This window comes from Epinephelus fuscoguttatus, linkage group LG13, assembly GCF_011397635.1.
Source record: "Epinephelus fuscoguttatus linkage group LG13, E.fuscoguttatus.final_Chr_v1".
Lineage (NCBI taxonomy): Eukaryota > Metazoa > Chordata > Actinopteri > Perciformes > Serranidae > Epinephelus > Epinephelus fuscoguttatus.
Window position 1 is genome coordinate 35,172,311 of NC_064764.1, and position 18,317 is coordinate 35,190,627.

At 41.3% G+C, this 18,317-nt stretch overlaps 2 protein-coding genes across 2 annotated transcripts in view; both read left to right on the plus strand.

The window, feature by feature from the left end:
- Positions 1 to 10,196, plus strand: part of xpo4 (exportin 4) — an 87,976-nt gene extending 77,780 nt beyond the window's left edge. The window contains exons 15-24 of the mRNA XM_049595077.1: positions 1,864 to 2,033; positions 2,376 to 2,550; positions 4,353 to 4,559; positions 4,807 to 4,893; positions 5,070 to 5,250; positions 5,391 to 5,512; positions 5,897 to 6,027; positions 6,519 to 6,636; positions 7,215 to 7,307; positions 8,541 to 10,196. Coding sequence (XP_049451034.1) covers positions 1,864 to 2,033; positions 2,376 to 2,550; positions 4,353 to 4,559; positions 4,807 to 4,893; positions 5,070 to 5,250; positions 5,391 to 5,512; positions 5,897 to 6,027; positions 6,519 to 6,636; positions 7,215 to 7,307; positions 8,541 to 8,738 — 1,482 coding nt within the window. The 3' untranslated portion in view covers positions 8,739 to 10,196. The remainder of the gene's footprint in view (positions 1 to 1,863; positions 2,034 to 2,375; positions 2,551 to 4,352; positions 4,560 to 4,806; positions 4,894 to 5,069; positions 5,251 to 5,390; positions 5,513 to 5,896; positions 6,028 to 6,518; positions 6,637 to 7,214; positions 7,308 to 8,540) is intronic.
- Positions 10,197 to 13,103: 2,907 nt separating this feature from the next.
- eef1akmt1 (EEF1A lysine methyltransferase 1) lies at positions 13,104 to 18,131 on the plus strand. The gene is made up of 5 exons (XM_049595125.1): positions 13,104 to 13,237; positions 14,474 to 14,668; positions 15,889 to 15,971; positions 16,961 to 17,250; positions 17,632 to 18,131. Exons 2-5 carry the CDS (start codon positions 14,537 to 14,539, stop codon positions 17,760 to 17,762), a joined length of 636 nt encoding a protein of 211 aa, XP_049451082.1. The 5' UTR covers positions 13,104 to 13,237; positions 14,474 to 14,536; the 3' UTR covers positions 17,763 to 18,131.
- Positions 18,132 to 18,317: the final 186 nt, after the last annotated feature.

Genomic DNA, 18,317 nt, shown 5'->3' on the forward strand with positions numbered 1-18,317 from the left:
AGTGTCACCAGCAAAACACCCCCACACCATCACACCTCCTCCTCCATGCTTCACAGTGGGAACCAGGCATGTGGAATCCATCCGTTCACCTTGTCTCGTCTCACAAAGACACGGTTGGAACCAAAGATCTCAAATTTGGACTCATCAGACCAAAGCACAGATTTCCACTGGTCTAATGTCCATTCCTTGTGTTTCTTGGCCCAAACAAATCTCTTCTGCTTGTTGCCTCTCCTTAGCAGTGGTTTCCTAGCAGCTATTTGACCATGAAGGCCTGATTCGCGCAGTCTCCTCTTAACAGTTGTTCTAGAGATGGGTCTGCTGCTACAACTCTGTGTGGCATTCATCTGGTCTCTGATCTGAGCTGCTGTTAACTTGCCATTTCTGAGGCTGGTGACTCGGATGAACTTATCCTCAGAAGCAGAGGTGACTCTTGGTCTTCCTTTCCTGGGTCGGTCCTCATGTGTGCCAGTTTAGTTGTAGCGCTTGATGGTTTTGCGACTCCACTTGGGGACACATTTAAAGTTTTGCAATTTTCCGGACTGACTGACCTTCATTTCTTAAAGTAATGATGGCCACTGGTTTTTCTTTAGTTAGCTGATTGGTTCTTGCCATAATATGAATTTTAACAGTTGTCCAATAGGGCTGTCGGCTGTGTATTAACCTGACTTCTGCACAACACAACTGATGGTCCCAACCCCATTGATAAAGCAAGAAATTCCACTAATTAACCCTGAGAAGGCACACCTGTGAAGTGGAAACCATTTCAGGTGACTACCTCTTGAAGCTCATGGAGAGAATGCCAAGAGTGTGCAAAGCAGTAATCAGAGCAAAGGGTGGCTATTTTGAAGAAACTAGAATATAAAACATGTTTTCAGTTATTTCACCTTTTTTGTTAAGTACATAACTCCACATGTGTTCATTCATAGTTTTGATGCCTTCAGTGAGAATCTACAATGTAAATAGTCATGAAAATAAAGAAAACGCATTGAATGAGAAGGTGTGTCCAAACTTTTGGCCTGTACTGTACCTCCACATGACATTAGATACTTTAGGCATGTAGAAAATCACAGTCGATCGGCTTATGTGAACCTCATATATCCAAATCCTCACTCGAAGGAAAAAAAAAAAGTGTTGAAGAGCGTCGTTCCTGTGGGCTCCAGCAACACTAAACCCCTGAGCTTGCCTGAGAGGCACTAAATGCACAAAGCGGCTATTTTTAAATATCCCATGGAGAGAGACTCTCACTGCAGCCTGTTCTTTTTTGTTGGCATGTCGGCATGCAGCCTCGTTCTGTGGACGATAAACCAGGTGCAGACTGATAAAGGAGGAAATACAGTGAGTGCTGGACGGAGCAGTGAGTGACAACAAACCCTGCCCACATTTACTGTTTGTGGTGGAAACACTAGGGTCTAGGTACCATGTCTGAAGGGTTATACTTGGCTCCGAAGGTACCATACTGAAAGTGTTTGGTTGAAACGTCACCATGCTGCTGCCGTTTGTAGCAGACTATAAATTCGTGGTGCTCCCATTGCAATGAAATAACAAAATACAAGTTGAAATGTTTTATGCAGCTGCACTTGTCGCCATCTTCCACATGTTGTTTTTGTAGTTCTCTGCTGGTCGACAGTCTTCTTACTTTGGCTTTTAACAGCAGACTAGAACACCTGCAGGCGTGTACACAGCCCTGTCAGGTCCGAAAGAATTGCATCCTCAGTACCTAGGATACTGAAAAAAACCGAGTACCGTCACTTTTTCCAAGTTTTGGCACTGACTTAGTACCAAAGTAAAATTCTCAGTCAGCAGTCATTGTATTTTTTCCCCATCACAACAGTTAACCAGATGTTTCTCCTCATCTCTCTTCAGATCAGCATCCCCCTGAGTACAGCGTTCGGTGCAGACACCGAGGGGGCCCAGTGGATTGTGGGGTATCTTCTGGAGAAGGTGATCAACAACCTGTCAGTTTGGAGCTCAGAGGCTGAGCTGGCCAACGACACCGTGGAGCTGCTGGTGACACTGGTGGAGAGGAAAGAGAGGTGAGGACAGAGGCGATGTAGAGCTGCAACGAGAACATGAATTTGCAATCATTTTTATTATCAATGAATTGTTATTTTTAAAGACTGAATAGGTTTAAGCCTCTTTGCTTCCTTTTGATATTAGAAAAATATAAGAAGAGAAGTCTGATTGATCTGTTTACCACATAAACAGCCTTGTTGTCTGGTGAAATGACAAATGGATCGTATTGTGTTAAGATATTGAGAGTGCTCAGAAGATTTTGGGAAACATCTTTTCTTTCAGCCAAAATTAAAACATGTAAGTGGATCCTACCCGAGCACAGACTCTAACAGACACTCTGCCTCCTCCCTCTGTCCGTTCAGGGCGAACATCGTGGTGCAGTGTGAGAGCTGGTGGAACCTGGCGAAGCAGTTTGCCACCCGCAGCCCTCCCCTCCACCTGCTGTCCAGCTCCGTGCAGAGGACGCTGATGAAAGCTCTGGTTCTGGGAGGCTTTGCTCACATGGACTCTGACGCCAAGCAGCAGTACTGGGCTGAGGTAAGAAATGAAATGTGTAAAACAAGGCTGGAATGACGGTAGGTGCTTAAAAACTATGTATTTCCCTCTTGCTGAGAGCTGCAGTAATCCATTAAGGTGGAACATCCAACAACCAGAGTACATGACTTAAACTGTTTCACATCTGATAATGATGTGGGGAAAAAAAGAACTTGTCATTTCTTTAGTTTCTGTCGAGGTTATTTCTCCACCAGAGTACATCAAAACAATACAAGTCTTCCTCAGAGCTCTGCAGACTCAAGTCTCATCAGAGGAGGAGTGATGGATGCAGTCGATAATATTCCCCCGTCGAGTCTTTTTCCCGTGTGTATAACATGATCCTTTTTGTGATCCTGGAGGCCTTTTGTCTTAATAGGCTGACAGTAGTAAATGGGGGTGCAAAGCCACAACGACTCCAGAGTAATTAGGGGGGGTGTTACGAGTGAGACGGCAGCTGTTGGCTCCTGCAGCTGCTTTGTCTGAACTTGGAAGGCTCTGCTGGAGGAGATGGACCCAGCAACTGATCAAATACTCCTTTGTTACGTCCCCACATTCCTCCTCTCTCCCTTACATGCACCGAGAAATCACTTTCATCCTCAAGTAGCTTGGATTTAGTTTGATATGCACAGATTGTTATAAGTGAGTTCAGATAACACAGTTTAAGGGGCCTGACACAACGAGCAGACGGTCTACTGTCAGTCAGTTTTTAGCCATCAGTGAGCATCTATCACCCTCATCTTTGTGGTGTGTCCCACTTTGTTGACACTAGCCGACCATAACTGCTGTTTTGCGGTCAATTCAGTATATCAAATCCGTGTTGGAGACAGTGGAGTCCATTGTTGAGAGGAATGACTGATTGGCAGTTCAGCTGAGCTCGCAAGAAGAGAAACAGAAGTGAGGAACGTAAACAAACAACTAATGTCAAGAGGGAGTGAGATCAAAACAAACTTGTTACATTAGGAAAGATTGTTTGTTTGATTTAGCCATTGAGCTCTTCAGCAGAAACGGTTTGTGTTTGTGTTCATGTTCACGAGCGCATAGTAAAATATATTTAAATCAGGAGAGACTCGTTTTTATCGTAAAAAGAGTATTAATTAACTTGCACATAAGAATGAAAAATGTGGAAAGTCTTTGGCAATTAGACCCCGTCGAGATGGTGTGATTTAAGGAGGGTGATGGATCTATAGTTGAATAGACTAATAGACGCAGGTGGTGGTTTGAATCGTTTGAAATTACACTGAGCTTCATTTAGTCTTTAAATATCAGGTTTAACTGTCCAACTTGCGTCTTGTATCCGTCCCGTTAGTCTTCAAGTTTCCCCTTTTTTTTTTTTAAATGACGAATACAGACTACCACCACCTGCTGTAATGGAGAGTTACTTCCTCTCATGTAGGGACAGAACATATGTGCTACTTGGCCGTTGGTTGTAGTGTTTGTGGTGTGTTAAAGTGCAGCTTTTTTTGCTGAGACACTGGCAACGTGAGGCGACAAAACAGTCAGCTTTCGTAGTCACCAGCTCTTTGATGTTGGTTTGGTGTGTCTGGGCTTTTAGGCTAAGATGAGTCAGAAGTTTCAGTCTGTTTGGCTGCAGGTCTGCCATAAAACCATAATAATTTTTTAGAATGTTAAATACGTAAAATGACTATTGTGTCTTTTAAGTCCTGCCAGAAGAGATTAATCGCCCTTGTCAATTACCGAATTTTCTCCAGGCTGCTTCAATTTGGAGACAGATTCAAACACATTCAAGGCAACAGTCTATTTTGATTCATAAATTAACCAGACGCTCCTTGTTTCTGTCCGTCCAGGTGCTCCACCCTCTCCAGCAGCGTTTCCTCAACCTCATCAACCAGGAGAACTTCGCTCAGATCAGCCAGGAGGAGGCCGTCAAACAGGAAATCGTCGCCACGTTGGAGGCGCTGTGTGGCATCGCAGAGGCGACGCAGATCGACAACGTTGCCTCGCTCTTCTCGTTCCTCATGGACTTCCTGTCCAGCTGCATCGGCCTCATGGAGGTAAGAGCGGAGTTAAAGTGAAAGGCAGCCTGTGTGATGGTGTTCGATCTGATTTGATACGTAGCGTCTAGCTTGAAAGACAAGTCAACAAAACTCTGGATACAGTTCATAGGAATCTAAAAATATCTTTACACTCTAAAGTTAAAGTAATACAATGCAAGAGGCCTTAAAATGTTGTGATTAGAGTCCCTGTAAATATCTACATGACACATACATATGTCAGCTGACTGTTGGTTTTGTCGTTCAGGTCTACAGCAACACGCCGGAGACGATTAACCTCATCATCGAGGTGTTTGTGGAAGTGGCTCACAAGCAGATCTGTTACCTGGGAGAGGTGAGTGACACGTCTTCAATGTACCTGCAGATAAATTCAGTCATCACTGAAATTGAGGGCCCTTAAAGCCCTTAATGATTCCTCAAGATTTAGATGAAGGTTGAATGAATTAATGAAAAAAGGCCTGTGTGGCTGTCTGAGATTTTAACCACTGCCACTTCTGTCCCCTCATCCAGACGAAGTCCATGAAGCTGTACGAGGCGTGTCTGACGCTGCTGCAAGTCTACTCCAAAAACAACCAGAGCAGGAAGCGAAGCGACGCCACAGCGGAGGAGGACCAGTACCAGGACCTGCTGCTCATCATGGAGCTGCTCACAAACCTGCTCTCCAAAGAGTTCATCGACTTCAGCGACACCGGTGAGTCTGCTCGATGTCTCTGCCTTTAAATATCCACTAAAATGAGAATATCAGAGCAGAGGACTTCTTCTTCTTCTTCTTCTTGTTCATGTTGCCTCAGGTGCTTGAGATTAAATTTTCAAACTGCTTTGTGTTTCCAGACGAGGTGTTTCGAAACCAAGACCAGGGAACGCCGGCGTCCAATCGGACAGTATCAGCTGCAGATGTGGTTCTTTATGGTGTCAACATTGTTCTCCCTCTCATGTCTCAGGACTTACTCAAGGTAAGACTGCAAAACGTTGATGTTTTTTAGTGACAGATTTACGATGCAGGTTTGAGCTGCAACAATAAGTCAATTAATCGAGTATTTGATCAACAATTTCAAGCAGAAATGTGGTCTTTCGGGTTCTCAAATGAGGATTTGCTGCCTTTCTTTGTCTTACATTAAGGAGGGTTTATTATTTTTGGGTTTGGAAATTTTGGTTGGACAAAACGAGACATTTCGAACACGTCATTTCATCCAAACGATGAATCAAAAACAGATCTACAGATTTATTGATAATGAACGTAATCATAATTTGCAGCGCTACTCCAGGCTCCACATTTCTGGATCTGTTTCAGTGACATGTTGTGTGACCTGCTGATCTCGTTCTCATTGTTTCCCCAGTTCCCCTCCCTGTGTAACCAGTACTACAAGCTCATCACCTTCATCTGTGAGATCTTTCCAGAGAAGATCCCGCAGCTGCCGGAAGACCTCTTCAAAAGCCTCATGTTCTCCCTGGAGCTGGGAATGACCTCGTATCCTCCCACTGCCTGTGTGTGTGTGTGTGTGTGTGTGTGTGCGTGTGCGTGTGTGTGTGTGCGCAGAATTTGTGGATGGTTGAGTGTTGAGCCTCAATATCTTTTTGGTACTGACCAAAATGTGGCCGTAACACAGAGTATTAAAATCTGTCAAGTACGGAAAGTTGGCAGAAATGTTTGCTCAGACTTGTACTCTTCTTTTCTTTCATCTCTGATCAGACAGTTTCTGAGAACTTTGGTTTCTTTTGTTAAATGGAAAACACATGCACTACACCAATATTCTCCTCTTTTCAGGTAAGTGGTCTTTAAAAGTCACCATGTTGTAAACAGACTAGAAATTCTATTTACAAAAAAGTTATTCCACACAGTAAAGTTGCAGGTGCTTGGATGTAGAGAGGATATAAGATATTTAAAAAACCCAAATGTTTTAATGTAGCAGCAGAGAAGAGTTTCACCGATTGTGTAGTTTCCTTAACGTGTGCGTTCAGGATGAGTTCAGAGATCAGCCAGCTGTGTTTGGAGGCTTTGTCTCCTCTGGCTGAGCAGTGCGCGAAAAACCAGGAGAAGGACACGCCTCTCTTTATCGCTACTCGTCACTTCCTCAAGGTAACCACACCTGTTCACTGCAGTAAAACATGTACATACATGCACACTCTACCCTCAAGGATGTAGGTATAAAAAGAGGTGTCTCATGCTTTTTTGTGATGCATGTTTTTATGTTGTATGTTGTTGTTCATGTGTTTTTTTCCCTCAAGGCAAAAAGGTTTTATTAATGTGAACGTAATGATACAAATTGCTAAAAAAAAAAAAAGAGCCACATTTGAGGAGTTAAAATACTGAAAGCTGAAGATTTGTAAGACACAAGACAGTTTGGGACACATCATCATGTTATTCTCTTTCCAAGAAGTCACTGCACCTGTCTGAGAAACAGTCGGCACATTTTCCCCCTCAAAACTACAACATGTCAGTTTTTGAACGCAGCTGAGTTAACTGTTGGTATATTATGGTATCTCCTCTAACTCTCAGCAACAAAGAATAAGTTCATTTGCTAAAATGTGAAATTATTTCTTTAACAGTGTGCTATTGTAAACTGTGAAAATGTTCTTGCAACATTTATTTGGACGTACTCCTCTGTGTTTTAATAACTCGTCTCACACCATGTGCTGCGTCCTCTGTGCCCCCAGTTGGTGTTTGACATGCTGGTCCTGCAAAAACACAACACAGAGATGACGGTGGCGGCAGGAGAAGCCCTCTACACACTCGTGTGCCTGCATCAGGTGAGTGAAGAACACAGACATCCTGAGGCTCCAGTAAAGGTGTCCTCTGGTCAAATACAGAATGATTGTACTCTGGTTTTTGCAGACATTTAGACAGACGGACAGAAAGTTTCCTGCTCTTAACTGTTAGGACACCGAAATATAACCTGTCAGACGTCTTCATCAGGAGGCAGATAAATGACACCAGAGGCCCTCTAGTGGCTGGTCTGTGTCATAGCACATAACTGAGCCCTCATCACCACAACGCTTGTTAAAGGCATCACAAATAATAAAACATAACTTTCATAAAATTTGTTTTTTGTCAACCATTTAAAAAAAAAAGCCATCTACAGTGTTTCACTTTAAAGTCGTCCTCAGTGAATGAGTGGTCTCTCTCCTGTCCCAAAAATCTGGTTTCTTGATTTTGATTTATTTATTTTTTTATCTTTATTGTTTTTATTTTTGACCCATTCAGTACATAGTGTTCAGTGATTACACAGAGCTCAGCCAACACATGATTTCTGAGGCACAAGTCAGTGTTTATGTTTGATAATAATACATCAGCTGATATTTGTTTTCACATCAACCCATGGTATAAACAAATATTTTGTTCTTTTATTATGAAGTCAGCAGCAGACAGACGACAGGAAATGACAGAGACTCCTTTACATTTTGTTATGAAAGACTTTTGATGACAATATGTAAAAAAAAACGGGACATTTTACTGTTGCATAAACAAACTAAACAGGGTGCACACATCACTGCTGAAAACTGTAAAAACGAGTTCTGCAGATTATCAATTTATCAGTGCTCTCTAGTGGACGAACATCGTCATCCATGCATCATAGTTTTACTGTAAGATCACTGGTGTTTATTTCAATAACCTGCAGCATCTGTATAAAGAGAGCGTCACCTCTAAAGCTCCGTCTATTGTCTCAGAGTCTCAACATCCCCTCCATGTTGGGTTTCAGATACTTCCATCACGGCGTAGGTTTTGCCTCCCTAAAAGCGTTACAGATCGTTGTCCTGTCTGCTGTTACTTACCTTAACTAGCAGTGACCACTAATGTCCATGATTTACCCCTGACAGTGTGTGATACTGGATACATGTCTCTTTTGTTGTACTCATGATGCATTCGGGGACATAAAAGTTAACCTTACCTATACACTGTTTCTGTTACACATCAGCCGATGATATCAGCTCTCTTATTTAATGTTTTGACCCTGAGGTGACCATCTGTTTGTCCTCTGTCAGGCGGAGTACTCGGAGCTGGTTGAGACCCTCCTCTCCTCACAGAGAGACGCCGTCATCTACCAGCGGCTGGCCGACGCCTTCAACAAGCTGACGGCCAGCAGCACGCCGCCCACCATGGACCGCAAGCAGAAGGTCGCTTTTCTCAAGAGCCTGGAGGAGTTTGTGGCCAACGTGGGCGGCCTGCTCTGCGTGAAATAACCACTGGAAACTCTGACTCCGCCTCGGATCATCTTTTCTCTTTGTTTTGTTTTGGGTTTTTTTTAAGCAACCAATCAAAAGACGCCCCCGCTTCGTCCCTAAGAACTCTGGGTAGAAGAGGCAGCTGGAGGAACTCTCTGTCTCTCTGCCTGCCGAGGGATCCATCTCATGCCTGAATGTTTACCCCGTGTTCACCTCCTCGGATTTCTTTTTTTGGTTTCTCTCCCCGCCCCTCCAGCATGATCGACAGACCCGAAGAAGATGATAATGATGATGATGATGATGTGGTTACCATGGAGACTGAAGAGACGGACTCAGTCTGAGGATCCTTGTGACTGATGTCACCGAGTATTGACCATCATGACGATGAGAGGAGGCAGAGCAGCGGCGGCTGATGTTGCGGCGTCTCTGCCTCCTCCTCCACCTCATGTACCTGGAGGCTGCACACACACACACACACACACACACACACACAGAGTGATACTGAGGGTAAAACAAGTTGTTGATTTTGAAAATTGAAGGAGTTTTTTTTTTTTTTTCAGTGTGAGATTTTGTAGTTGAAAGTATTAGAGGGGCCATTTTGTTTCAAGAATGCCATGACGACCACACACACACTTCTTTTTAACAGTGACACACACACACACACGCCGCCCCGATCCTTCCCAGAGTGCCTTTGTTTTGTTGATTGTTCTGTGTGTGTGTGCGATTTTATTTTGTCTCCATCAACTGACAACAAACTGTGCCTGCCATTCGCCCAGAACACAGCGGATGCACACACACACACACACACACACACACACACACACACTCAAAAAATCCACATGCACACACACACACGCACGAGATGTTGCCATGACAACAGAGGTATGGCTGGCCTCGGCTGTCTTTGGGGCTGCTGAACCGCGCAGCACAGGAGGGCATTTGTTTATTTGTTGGCGACGACAGAAAACCAAAATCAGATTCACTAAAGGGTGTAAATATATATATATAAAGTTTTCAAATCAGAAACCACGAGAGAAATGTTTGTTCAAAGACAAAAACAACAACATGACTGAAATGTTTTTATATGCCGGTGAACGGCAGGAAGAGTTGTATGAGTTGAACATTTTATGAATTCAGATGACGAGGGAGCGACTCTCTCAGTTTTGACCTTTTTGCGGTTTGGTATTTTTTCTCTATTCAGATGGTAGTACTGCGGGACACGCGAAGGCTCGGGGCCTCTACAGTTTAGCAGATTTAATTTCCAGTAGTATTTTTCTACAGCAGCGCATCACTCTTCAACACACACTGGATTGAAGCAGAGACTGTTTGAGCTGAAGGACAGCAATAACAAACCAAATAAAAAGGAGCAGAGCCACTTGTCGAAGCATTATGTTGGAGACCTCCTCGTTCAGAGCACTATCCTGGTTATTGTAGAATGGCTGTTTTGTTAATGAAGTGTAAAAGTGTACATAAAGTTATTGTATAAAACCTCCTGGCCTCTGATGTTTCCTTTACACCAGTCATGTTTGTTTTATGAAGCACAGGCCTTTTTCACAGCAGACATTTTGTCTTGTAGCTGGAAGAGCATGGGTGAAACTGAGTAAATTAAGGATGGTTCATTTCCATGAGGCGACCCTGTAAGATGAGCCAGCATGCACAATATCAGTGCCTCCCATAAATGGAATGTAGCCATCATTAGTGTCAGTAAATACACCTGTGCTTTGCCTGCTGTGACATGTCAAAATGTCTGCTGTGGAGAAGGTCTATTTTGAGGTAAGATGTTTTTATTTAATTTATTTACCGTTATTTTTTTGCAGAGACAGCACACAAATTAAAGTAATTACACCAAATACTCTACATAAGACAGCACGGCACATAAATGTCCATCAACGTGAGCTAATAAATGAGTATTATAAATACAATCACTGGTGATGACACAGTTGCTGATTATAGCCAGAGTTTAAGGTTGGTGTTAAACACTGCAAGGCTTCCTGAGTCTCTGATGTTTTTGCGCATGAAATTCCACTTCTTCACGACTTTAACTAAGACAGCAGTCTGACGAGAGTCAGACTGTGGCGCCCAGTTAACCTCAGCAGATTCTGCGAGAGGCCAGGCAGCCTCCAAGAGAAGAGGGTGCAAGATTGTGATGTTTTAAGCGTCAGGCATGCATCAGAGAAGAATAAGACGTTATAAAAATTGAGGAAATTGTGTTTTTCAGGACATTACAATGATGATGATCCCTTTCCTTTTTATTTGATACTTCTAGGATTTGTTTATAGAGGCCTGAGTGTAGTCACGTTTCTGTGACCAGATTGTTGTGCAAATGTAAACTGCTTATTAGTAAGTGGAGACAGTGGAGGAAAACCCAACTGTAAAAATACTCTGTTTCAAGTGCATTAAAAATGCTACCTAAGTTAAAGTATGTAATCAGAAAATGTACGTAAAGTATTAAAAGTAAAAGTGACTGATATACTTTTGTATATTATCACAAGATAATTATTACTCACGCGTTATGAAAAAGGATTTTACTGTTTTAGTTTGTTGCTGTGGAGCTCATATTGAACTTTTAACTGATTATTTTCATGATAAATTAACCTGCTGATTATTTTCTCCATTAATCGACTGTTTGGTGTTTATTTTGAAAATAGTGAAACATACCCACAAACAGTCCAGACCTCAACATTATTAAATATAGCATCAAATATAAGCAGCAAATCTTCTTGTTTGTGAAGCTAGAACCATGAAACGTTTTTGCATTTCTGTAAATATTTGCAGATTTTCTGTCTTACTTATTGTTTCAGCTGTAGAGCTGCAACGATTAATTAAGTAATCAATTAGTTGTCATTATTAAATTATTTGCCAATTAACAGTAATTTTTATATGAAAAAAAAAAGCAGAAGAATTGGAAGACATTTAGGAATTTAGCAACACAATCTGCCTTTTGCATCAGCTGAGGCTTGAACTCATAACCTCTGAGACTAAGAATCAATTTCTATCTCACTGAACTAATTAGTCAGTGACAGTTCATGTGTAGCTTCACAAATTGACTAAGCCAGACGTGCAGGTTTAGCAGCCGTCCATGCATGGAAAAGCAGATTTCAAACCACTGTAAAAAATTCAGTTATCGAAACAAAAATCTGAAAATACACCTATTGCATCTAGACAGCATGGAGATGTTGGTAATTTGTTTGTAACAATGATTGATTTGCTCCATAAGTTCAAAACTGATGTTTAACTAGTTGAGCTATGTGCAAAGTGAGAAGCATCAGATGGTTTCACACTGAAGTACTGACACTGGATCTTTGTGCAAAGTTTGGTTTCTTTTCAAGCATGAGAAGGCAGATTTTCTAGCAGAAAAAAGACTTGAAGATGCTGCACAGTGATCAGTCATGCTCAGGCAATTTTAAGCAATAAGCTGGAGCACAAGAAAATGTTTACATTACAATGTGGATTCTGCACCAGTTGAGGCTCAAGCCTGCAACCTCTGGAATCTAAGACGGTCATCTACCGCTCTGAGCTAATTGGCAAGTAGCAACTCAACAGTGGCTTCACAAATTGAGTAAGCCATTCACTGTTGTGTAGAAAGCAGCCATCCGTGCATGGAAAGGCAGATTTGAAACCACTGTAAAAAAAAAAATTCAGTTATTAAGACAAAAATCTGAAAATACACATATTGCATCTAGACAGAAAAATTGTGGGAGGAGATAGGTTTAAGAAGTTTTACAGTTTTTGAAAAAAAAAAAACCCAGAGTGATGAACTTCATAATTTTAATAGGTTTAAATGTACAAACGTTTCTTTCGTATTGGGGCTACAGTTTGATGAAAGTTGTGAAGTTGTAGCACGTATGGTTGATTTGTTATGAATTTTCAAAGTTTTGAACTTTAGACGCTTGCTGTAGCGCCACCATCAGGACTATTGGCTTGAGTTGAGACTGGACCTTTGTGCAAAGTCTGGTGAGTTTTCACCCATGGGAAGTATGATTTCAGAAGAAGAAGAAGAAGAAAAAGAAGAAGGACAAATACATTACAGTGGAAGACAAGTAGAAAGTGCTATTAAAAAAATACTCGAGTAAAGTATTGGCCTAATTACTTAAAGATTTGTACCCAAATACAGTGCTTAAATAAATGTGCCACTGCAGCTAATGTTTGATTTCTGTAACACAGTAGTAGACTGTAGAGTTTGTGTCCAAATTAATCAAACCTCCTGTAATAATCCTTAAATTTAAGACCAAACTCAGGATTAAGCTAAATTAATGAACACAGCTAAAGAGTTTTTTCATAGATGATGAATAAACATCTTATGTGTTTATCGGCTTATTTAATATTAAGCACAGACACTGAGGTGGAGAGAAAACGCCACCTTTTTCCTTGTTATGTAATCAGACAGAGACTCGAAGCTGTGTCGTTAGTCCCTCGTCGGACACCGTGCTGTTTGCGATACGTCATCATGGTGCGACTTCTTACATGTGCGCAACACAGCAGCGGTGAGGAGCTCACCTGGAGCAGTTTGTGATAAGGTACGTTTATTTTAGTGCCACATTTTGATCTTATTGACTTTAAGTGTGTGTTAATGAGCGGGTTCTTTGTGTGTTTAACTGTCGGTTCATTCACCGACGATCAGTCATTCATCAGCAGTGGAGGAGAAAACTCTGGTGCAAGTTTAAATGGTGCATTCAGGACTTAAGAACAAAGTACAAACATGTCTGCATGGAAATATATTTTCAGTACCGCACAGATGAAGCACAGAGGAGATGCGGGGTTTGATTCTGCCTCGGCTTCACTCCTCCACCGTTTGTGACTCACTGCACAGTCCTTCACAGCATTCATCTAACTGATACTAAACTCTGTAGGATTTATGGTGACGTCGACCCCACCTGTCCCACCTGATTTGCACACTTTTGCACAATTACCGGTCTAAATTGTCACCATATCCCAAACCGTTAAACCCCAGTTAGACCAGTTTCTAACACATCCCTGTGTGGAGTCTCCCCCAGGCTGATTGGCTGACGGCTGAATACTGTAACACTTTGGCAGCCTGAGTGCAGGTGCAATAATAAACTCAAGACTGTCATAAAGATTGTCAGTATTGCAGGGAATTTGATTGACAAGTCTCAGAAACAACTCAGCCATATATTTGACAGTGCTGTATACAGGAAACTGCCAGTGTACTCCCATCTGGGCATCGACTGAAGGTCCCAAGAACCAGTCAGAACATGTACAAGAGGTCATATATTCTCTGTGCCGTACAGGCTATGAACCCAGAACTACAGTATCAGGGAACACTGCCATCTCTATGAGAAGCAATAAGGGAGGATGTGATGAATAAAAAAGATTAGTATTTTTGGAAAAGACTGTTTATTACCAGCAACAAAGCGATTACAAAGAACTGGTGCAAATCTGAGCCTCCAAGCCTGAAACAATGGATGGACATAAACAAGGAGTTCTTTATAATGGAAAAGATGAGTTTTCCTTCGAGGCCTAAGATGAGAGAAATGGACTCTTTATTTCAGAAGACAAGGACACAGCTTTACTGTGACGGTCTGTGGACAATAAAAGGACATTTAACACATGGACTCATGAATACTGAACTGCTGTGGCCCCACACAGTGCTCTCTGTGGTGTTTGTGTTTCGTCTAAACATCTAAAAGTACTTTAAATCAAGGTAGTTTTTTTTTTTATATATGTGTAATTTTGAATTACTTTATTGTGTAATTATTTCTTGAGTGTCACCACTAACAATATTTATCTTTTAGTTTCAGGTCTCCAGATCCTTGAAGGGCAGCTGCACACTTCCTCTTCGCCGTCCTCGTTCAGCCATGAGTGACAGTGACGACGACGTCCCGACGCTGTCCGCTCACACTCTGGCCGCCCTGCAGGAGTTTTACAATGAGACCAGAGACACCACACCGTCAGACCAGTTTGCTGTGGGAGCAGTGGAGGAGGACTGGGTGAGTTCACTGGTTTCAGTGACAGGAGACAGAAACACTGACTCTGGATCAGTTCTGGGTTTGATTCAGCAGTGGTGAAGGAACCAAAAGACACAGAGGACGAGACATGGAGAAGTGTTTTATTGGCTTATCACAGGTACATAGTCAACATATAGATTAACTGTAACAGTCCAGTTCATAATGCACATAATTGCACATTTGAGGGAACCCTGGTTAAGTCCTGTTACAATGATCAACAGAAAATTGATCACTAACTATTTAGAGAGATGATTAACAGTTGAAGTTGTTTGTAATGCAAAAAAAGTTTCTGAAATGTGAATATTTGCGTTGTTTCATATTATTGCAAATTAAATATCTTTAATGCATTTCCCTGTCCCTGAACCTGCACACTACAGCAGCTGTTCATTCATGTAATTATTTTTCATGCCTTCCCTGCTACTACCGCCCAGCTGTTTTACTTTTCTTCAATTTGTATTACTTCTTGTATTTTGTTATTTATTTCCCCCGTATGCAAATGTAATCATACACACGAACACGCATACAATATTTAACAAGTTTTTGCAAATTTAAGTGCTGCTGTAAGATATTATTTGAATTATTCTTCAATCTTTTTTCTGTTGTTCTGTACGTCACATTTTCTTCGTCTTTATTTTTACAATTTTTGCTTTATTTTTATTTTATTATTTATTTGATCATTTTTCCTGTTGTTGGTCTGTACATCACCTTGTTTTCTTTGTCTTTATTTTATTTCAGCTATTTTTGCTTTATTTTCTTTAGTATTTTTTATCACATTATCCTTTTTTCTGTTCTGGACATCACCTTGTTTTCTGTCTTTTTTTATTTATATTTATTTTATTTATTTATTTTCTGTTATTGTTTTGTATGTCACCTTGTGTTTTTTTCTGTTCTTGGATGTTTTCTTCCTGTTCCTATCATCGTAAAGTCACCACTGTTTTACACTTTCTGTTTTGTATTTTACACTAAAACAAAAAAAAAAAAAAAAAGGAAATTAAATATATTTCAGCTCTGGACTGTTTTGTTGGACAAAACAAGATATTTTAAGACACAGTGTCACTATTTTTGGACATTTTATTGATGGTTGAATTGGAAAATTAACTGATAATACATGTAGTCTTAAGGTATAGCCCTAAAGTAAATGTTTCTGAAGTTGATTAAAGTTTCCACAGTGTCACTGATACGTTTGTTTGTGTTTCCTCCAGCGGATGAGTCAGTTCTGGTACACTGACGAGACAGCGACTAAGTTAGCCGAGGAAGCCATACGTGAAGCTGGAGAGGGAGGCAGGTAAAACCACACACGCACACACATACACACACACACACACACACACACACACACACACACACACACCTACTACTATATAAATCACTCTTTGGTTGAACTCATCGTAGCTCGTCGACATGTTGATTGAACTGACTGCTTCATTTTAAAGCCGGGGTAGAGAGAAATCTGGAACCTGAAAACACATCCTCCTCCTGCAGCAACTATTGGCAGCATTTTGTCTCCATCTCTGAAACACTTTGCTGTTTTCACACGTGGTTTATTGTCACACTCTCTGTTTGTTAAGTCCATCAAACTTTTTGGTTGCTCTGCAGTGTATGCAGATGTTGCCATTGCTGGAATAGCAGCTTCCCCTGCAGGACTCTCTGCCTTTGAATCAGGCTTTTCAAGTCTAGTTTTCTCTCAGTCCACTTGAAATCCAATATTCTCAAAGTTTAATTTGGGGATTTTTGCCCAGTGATGCAGAAATAGAACTGCCTACCCCAGCTTTAATGTGTCATAAGCTCCCAATAAAAGATGAACACACTTTTTTTTAACCTTTATTTTGTACATTTTCAATTTAACAAACAGAAGTGTGAAAAAGACACAAGGGACAGAATGAGGTGAGCAAACACCAGAGACAGATACGTTAGGACAGTGGTGTCAGAAATATTTAACTAGCAAGTAGAAAGTACCAGTACCACACTGTCAAAATACATTGATTGATTTGTGCCCTGCTCACATGGGCTTACAAGACACTAAACTATATCAGTACGACAAGTAGCATAAAATCGGAATACTCAAGTAAACTACAAGGACCTCAAATTTGTGTTTAAGTACAATACTTGAGTAAATATACTTAATATACTAGTTACATTTCACCACTGACTACAATTAAACCTGCAAAATGGCAGCTGTAGAAGGACGTCCTCAGTTTGTTTGACCACAGAGCAACAAACCCCAAATTTAAGCCTGATCTCTAATATATGTCTTAACGTGTCCTTTCGCTGCAGGATAGCGTGTGTGAGCGCGCCCAGTGTGTACCAGAAGTTGAAGCAGGGCGTGGTGGCTGGCTCTGATCGGATATCCGCTGTCGTGTTGGAGTATGACCGCCGCTTTGCCTCCTATGGCGATGACTTCATCTTCTACGACTACAATGAGCCGCTGGCTCTTCCGGGCAGCGTGGCTCCTCAGAGCTTCGACATCGTCATCGCTGACCCGCCGTACCTGTCCAAGGAGTGTCTGAGTGAAGTGGCCAAAACCATCAAGTACCTGAGCAAAGGCAAAGTGCTGCTGTGTACAGGTGAGAGGAGGCGGGGGGCTCGGACGTCTGATGCCAGTTTGTTAGTCTTATGTATTATGAAAGTCACAGAGAGAAGCACCTGTTTTTCTTAAAGATAATTATCTTCAAAATACAACTAGTTATTCAACATTTACTGCAGTTAAGAAGCTCTTCTAAACATTTGGATTAAAAGCATTTCATCGATTGTGAGATAAAAGGTTTTTAACTTTCTGCAAAGTCTGTTTCCTACTGAGCCCAACATGAACCAAATTTGAGGTTGTATTTATGAAAGATTTCCACTAAATTTTAGTGGAGGAATTGAGCTGCAACAACAACTCACTTAATGTCCTTTGAAGCAGCTTTTTACTTCTGATTTTGTTTCTGGTCTGTTGTGTTTCACAGGAGCCGTCATGCAGGATTTTGCCAAAGACCTCCTGGATGTGAGAGTGTGCAGCTTCCTACCAAAACACAACAAAAACTTGTCCAACGAGTTTCGCTGTTATGTCAACTATCATTCTCACCTGCTGTCCTGAACCTCTGTCTCATCAACACTGACTGTTCAGAGCAGAAAGAACCAGATGGAGGGAGGACATCATACAGACATTTTACGGCACAGTGCTTTTAGTACTGTGCTGCTGAACTGTTGAGGAATGAATGGATGCGTTACGACCTGCAGTGAAAGTGGACATTTTGTTAAATTAAAAGTGAACTCGGGCTTGTTGATGGGTTTTTACAAAAATGATTGTAAACCGATGGAATTTATTAACGTTGATTTTGGTGAACAGCTTCAGCTGGTAATTGGGCAAAAAACACCAAACATGAAGTGGTGTCAGTTTTTTGTTTCGCTGCTTTACTGTTTTGCATCATTTTAAATTAAATATCTTTGTGTTTTGGACTGTTAATCTCTGACTCTATGCAATTGTGATGGAACTGTCACCATCTATTAATTATTTTAAATCAATCAATGAAAGGGGAATACGATATACAATGACTAATGTGTCACAGCTGTGGATTTTTACAGCAACCAAATACTGCATCACATTTATCTTTCAAGTTTACTATGACTTTTATTGAATGGCATTTTTATG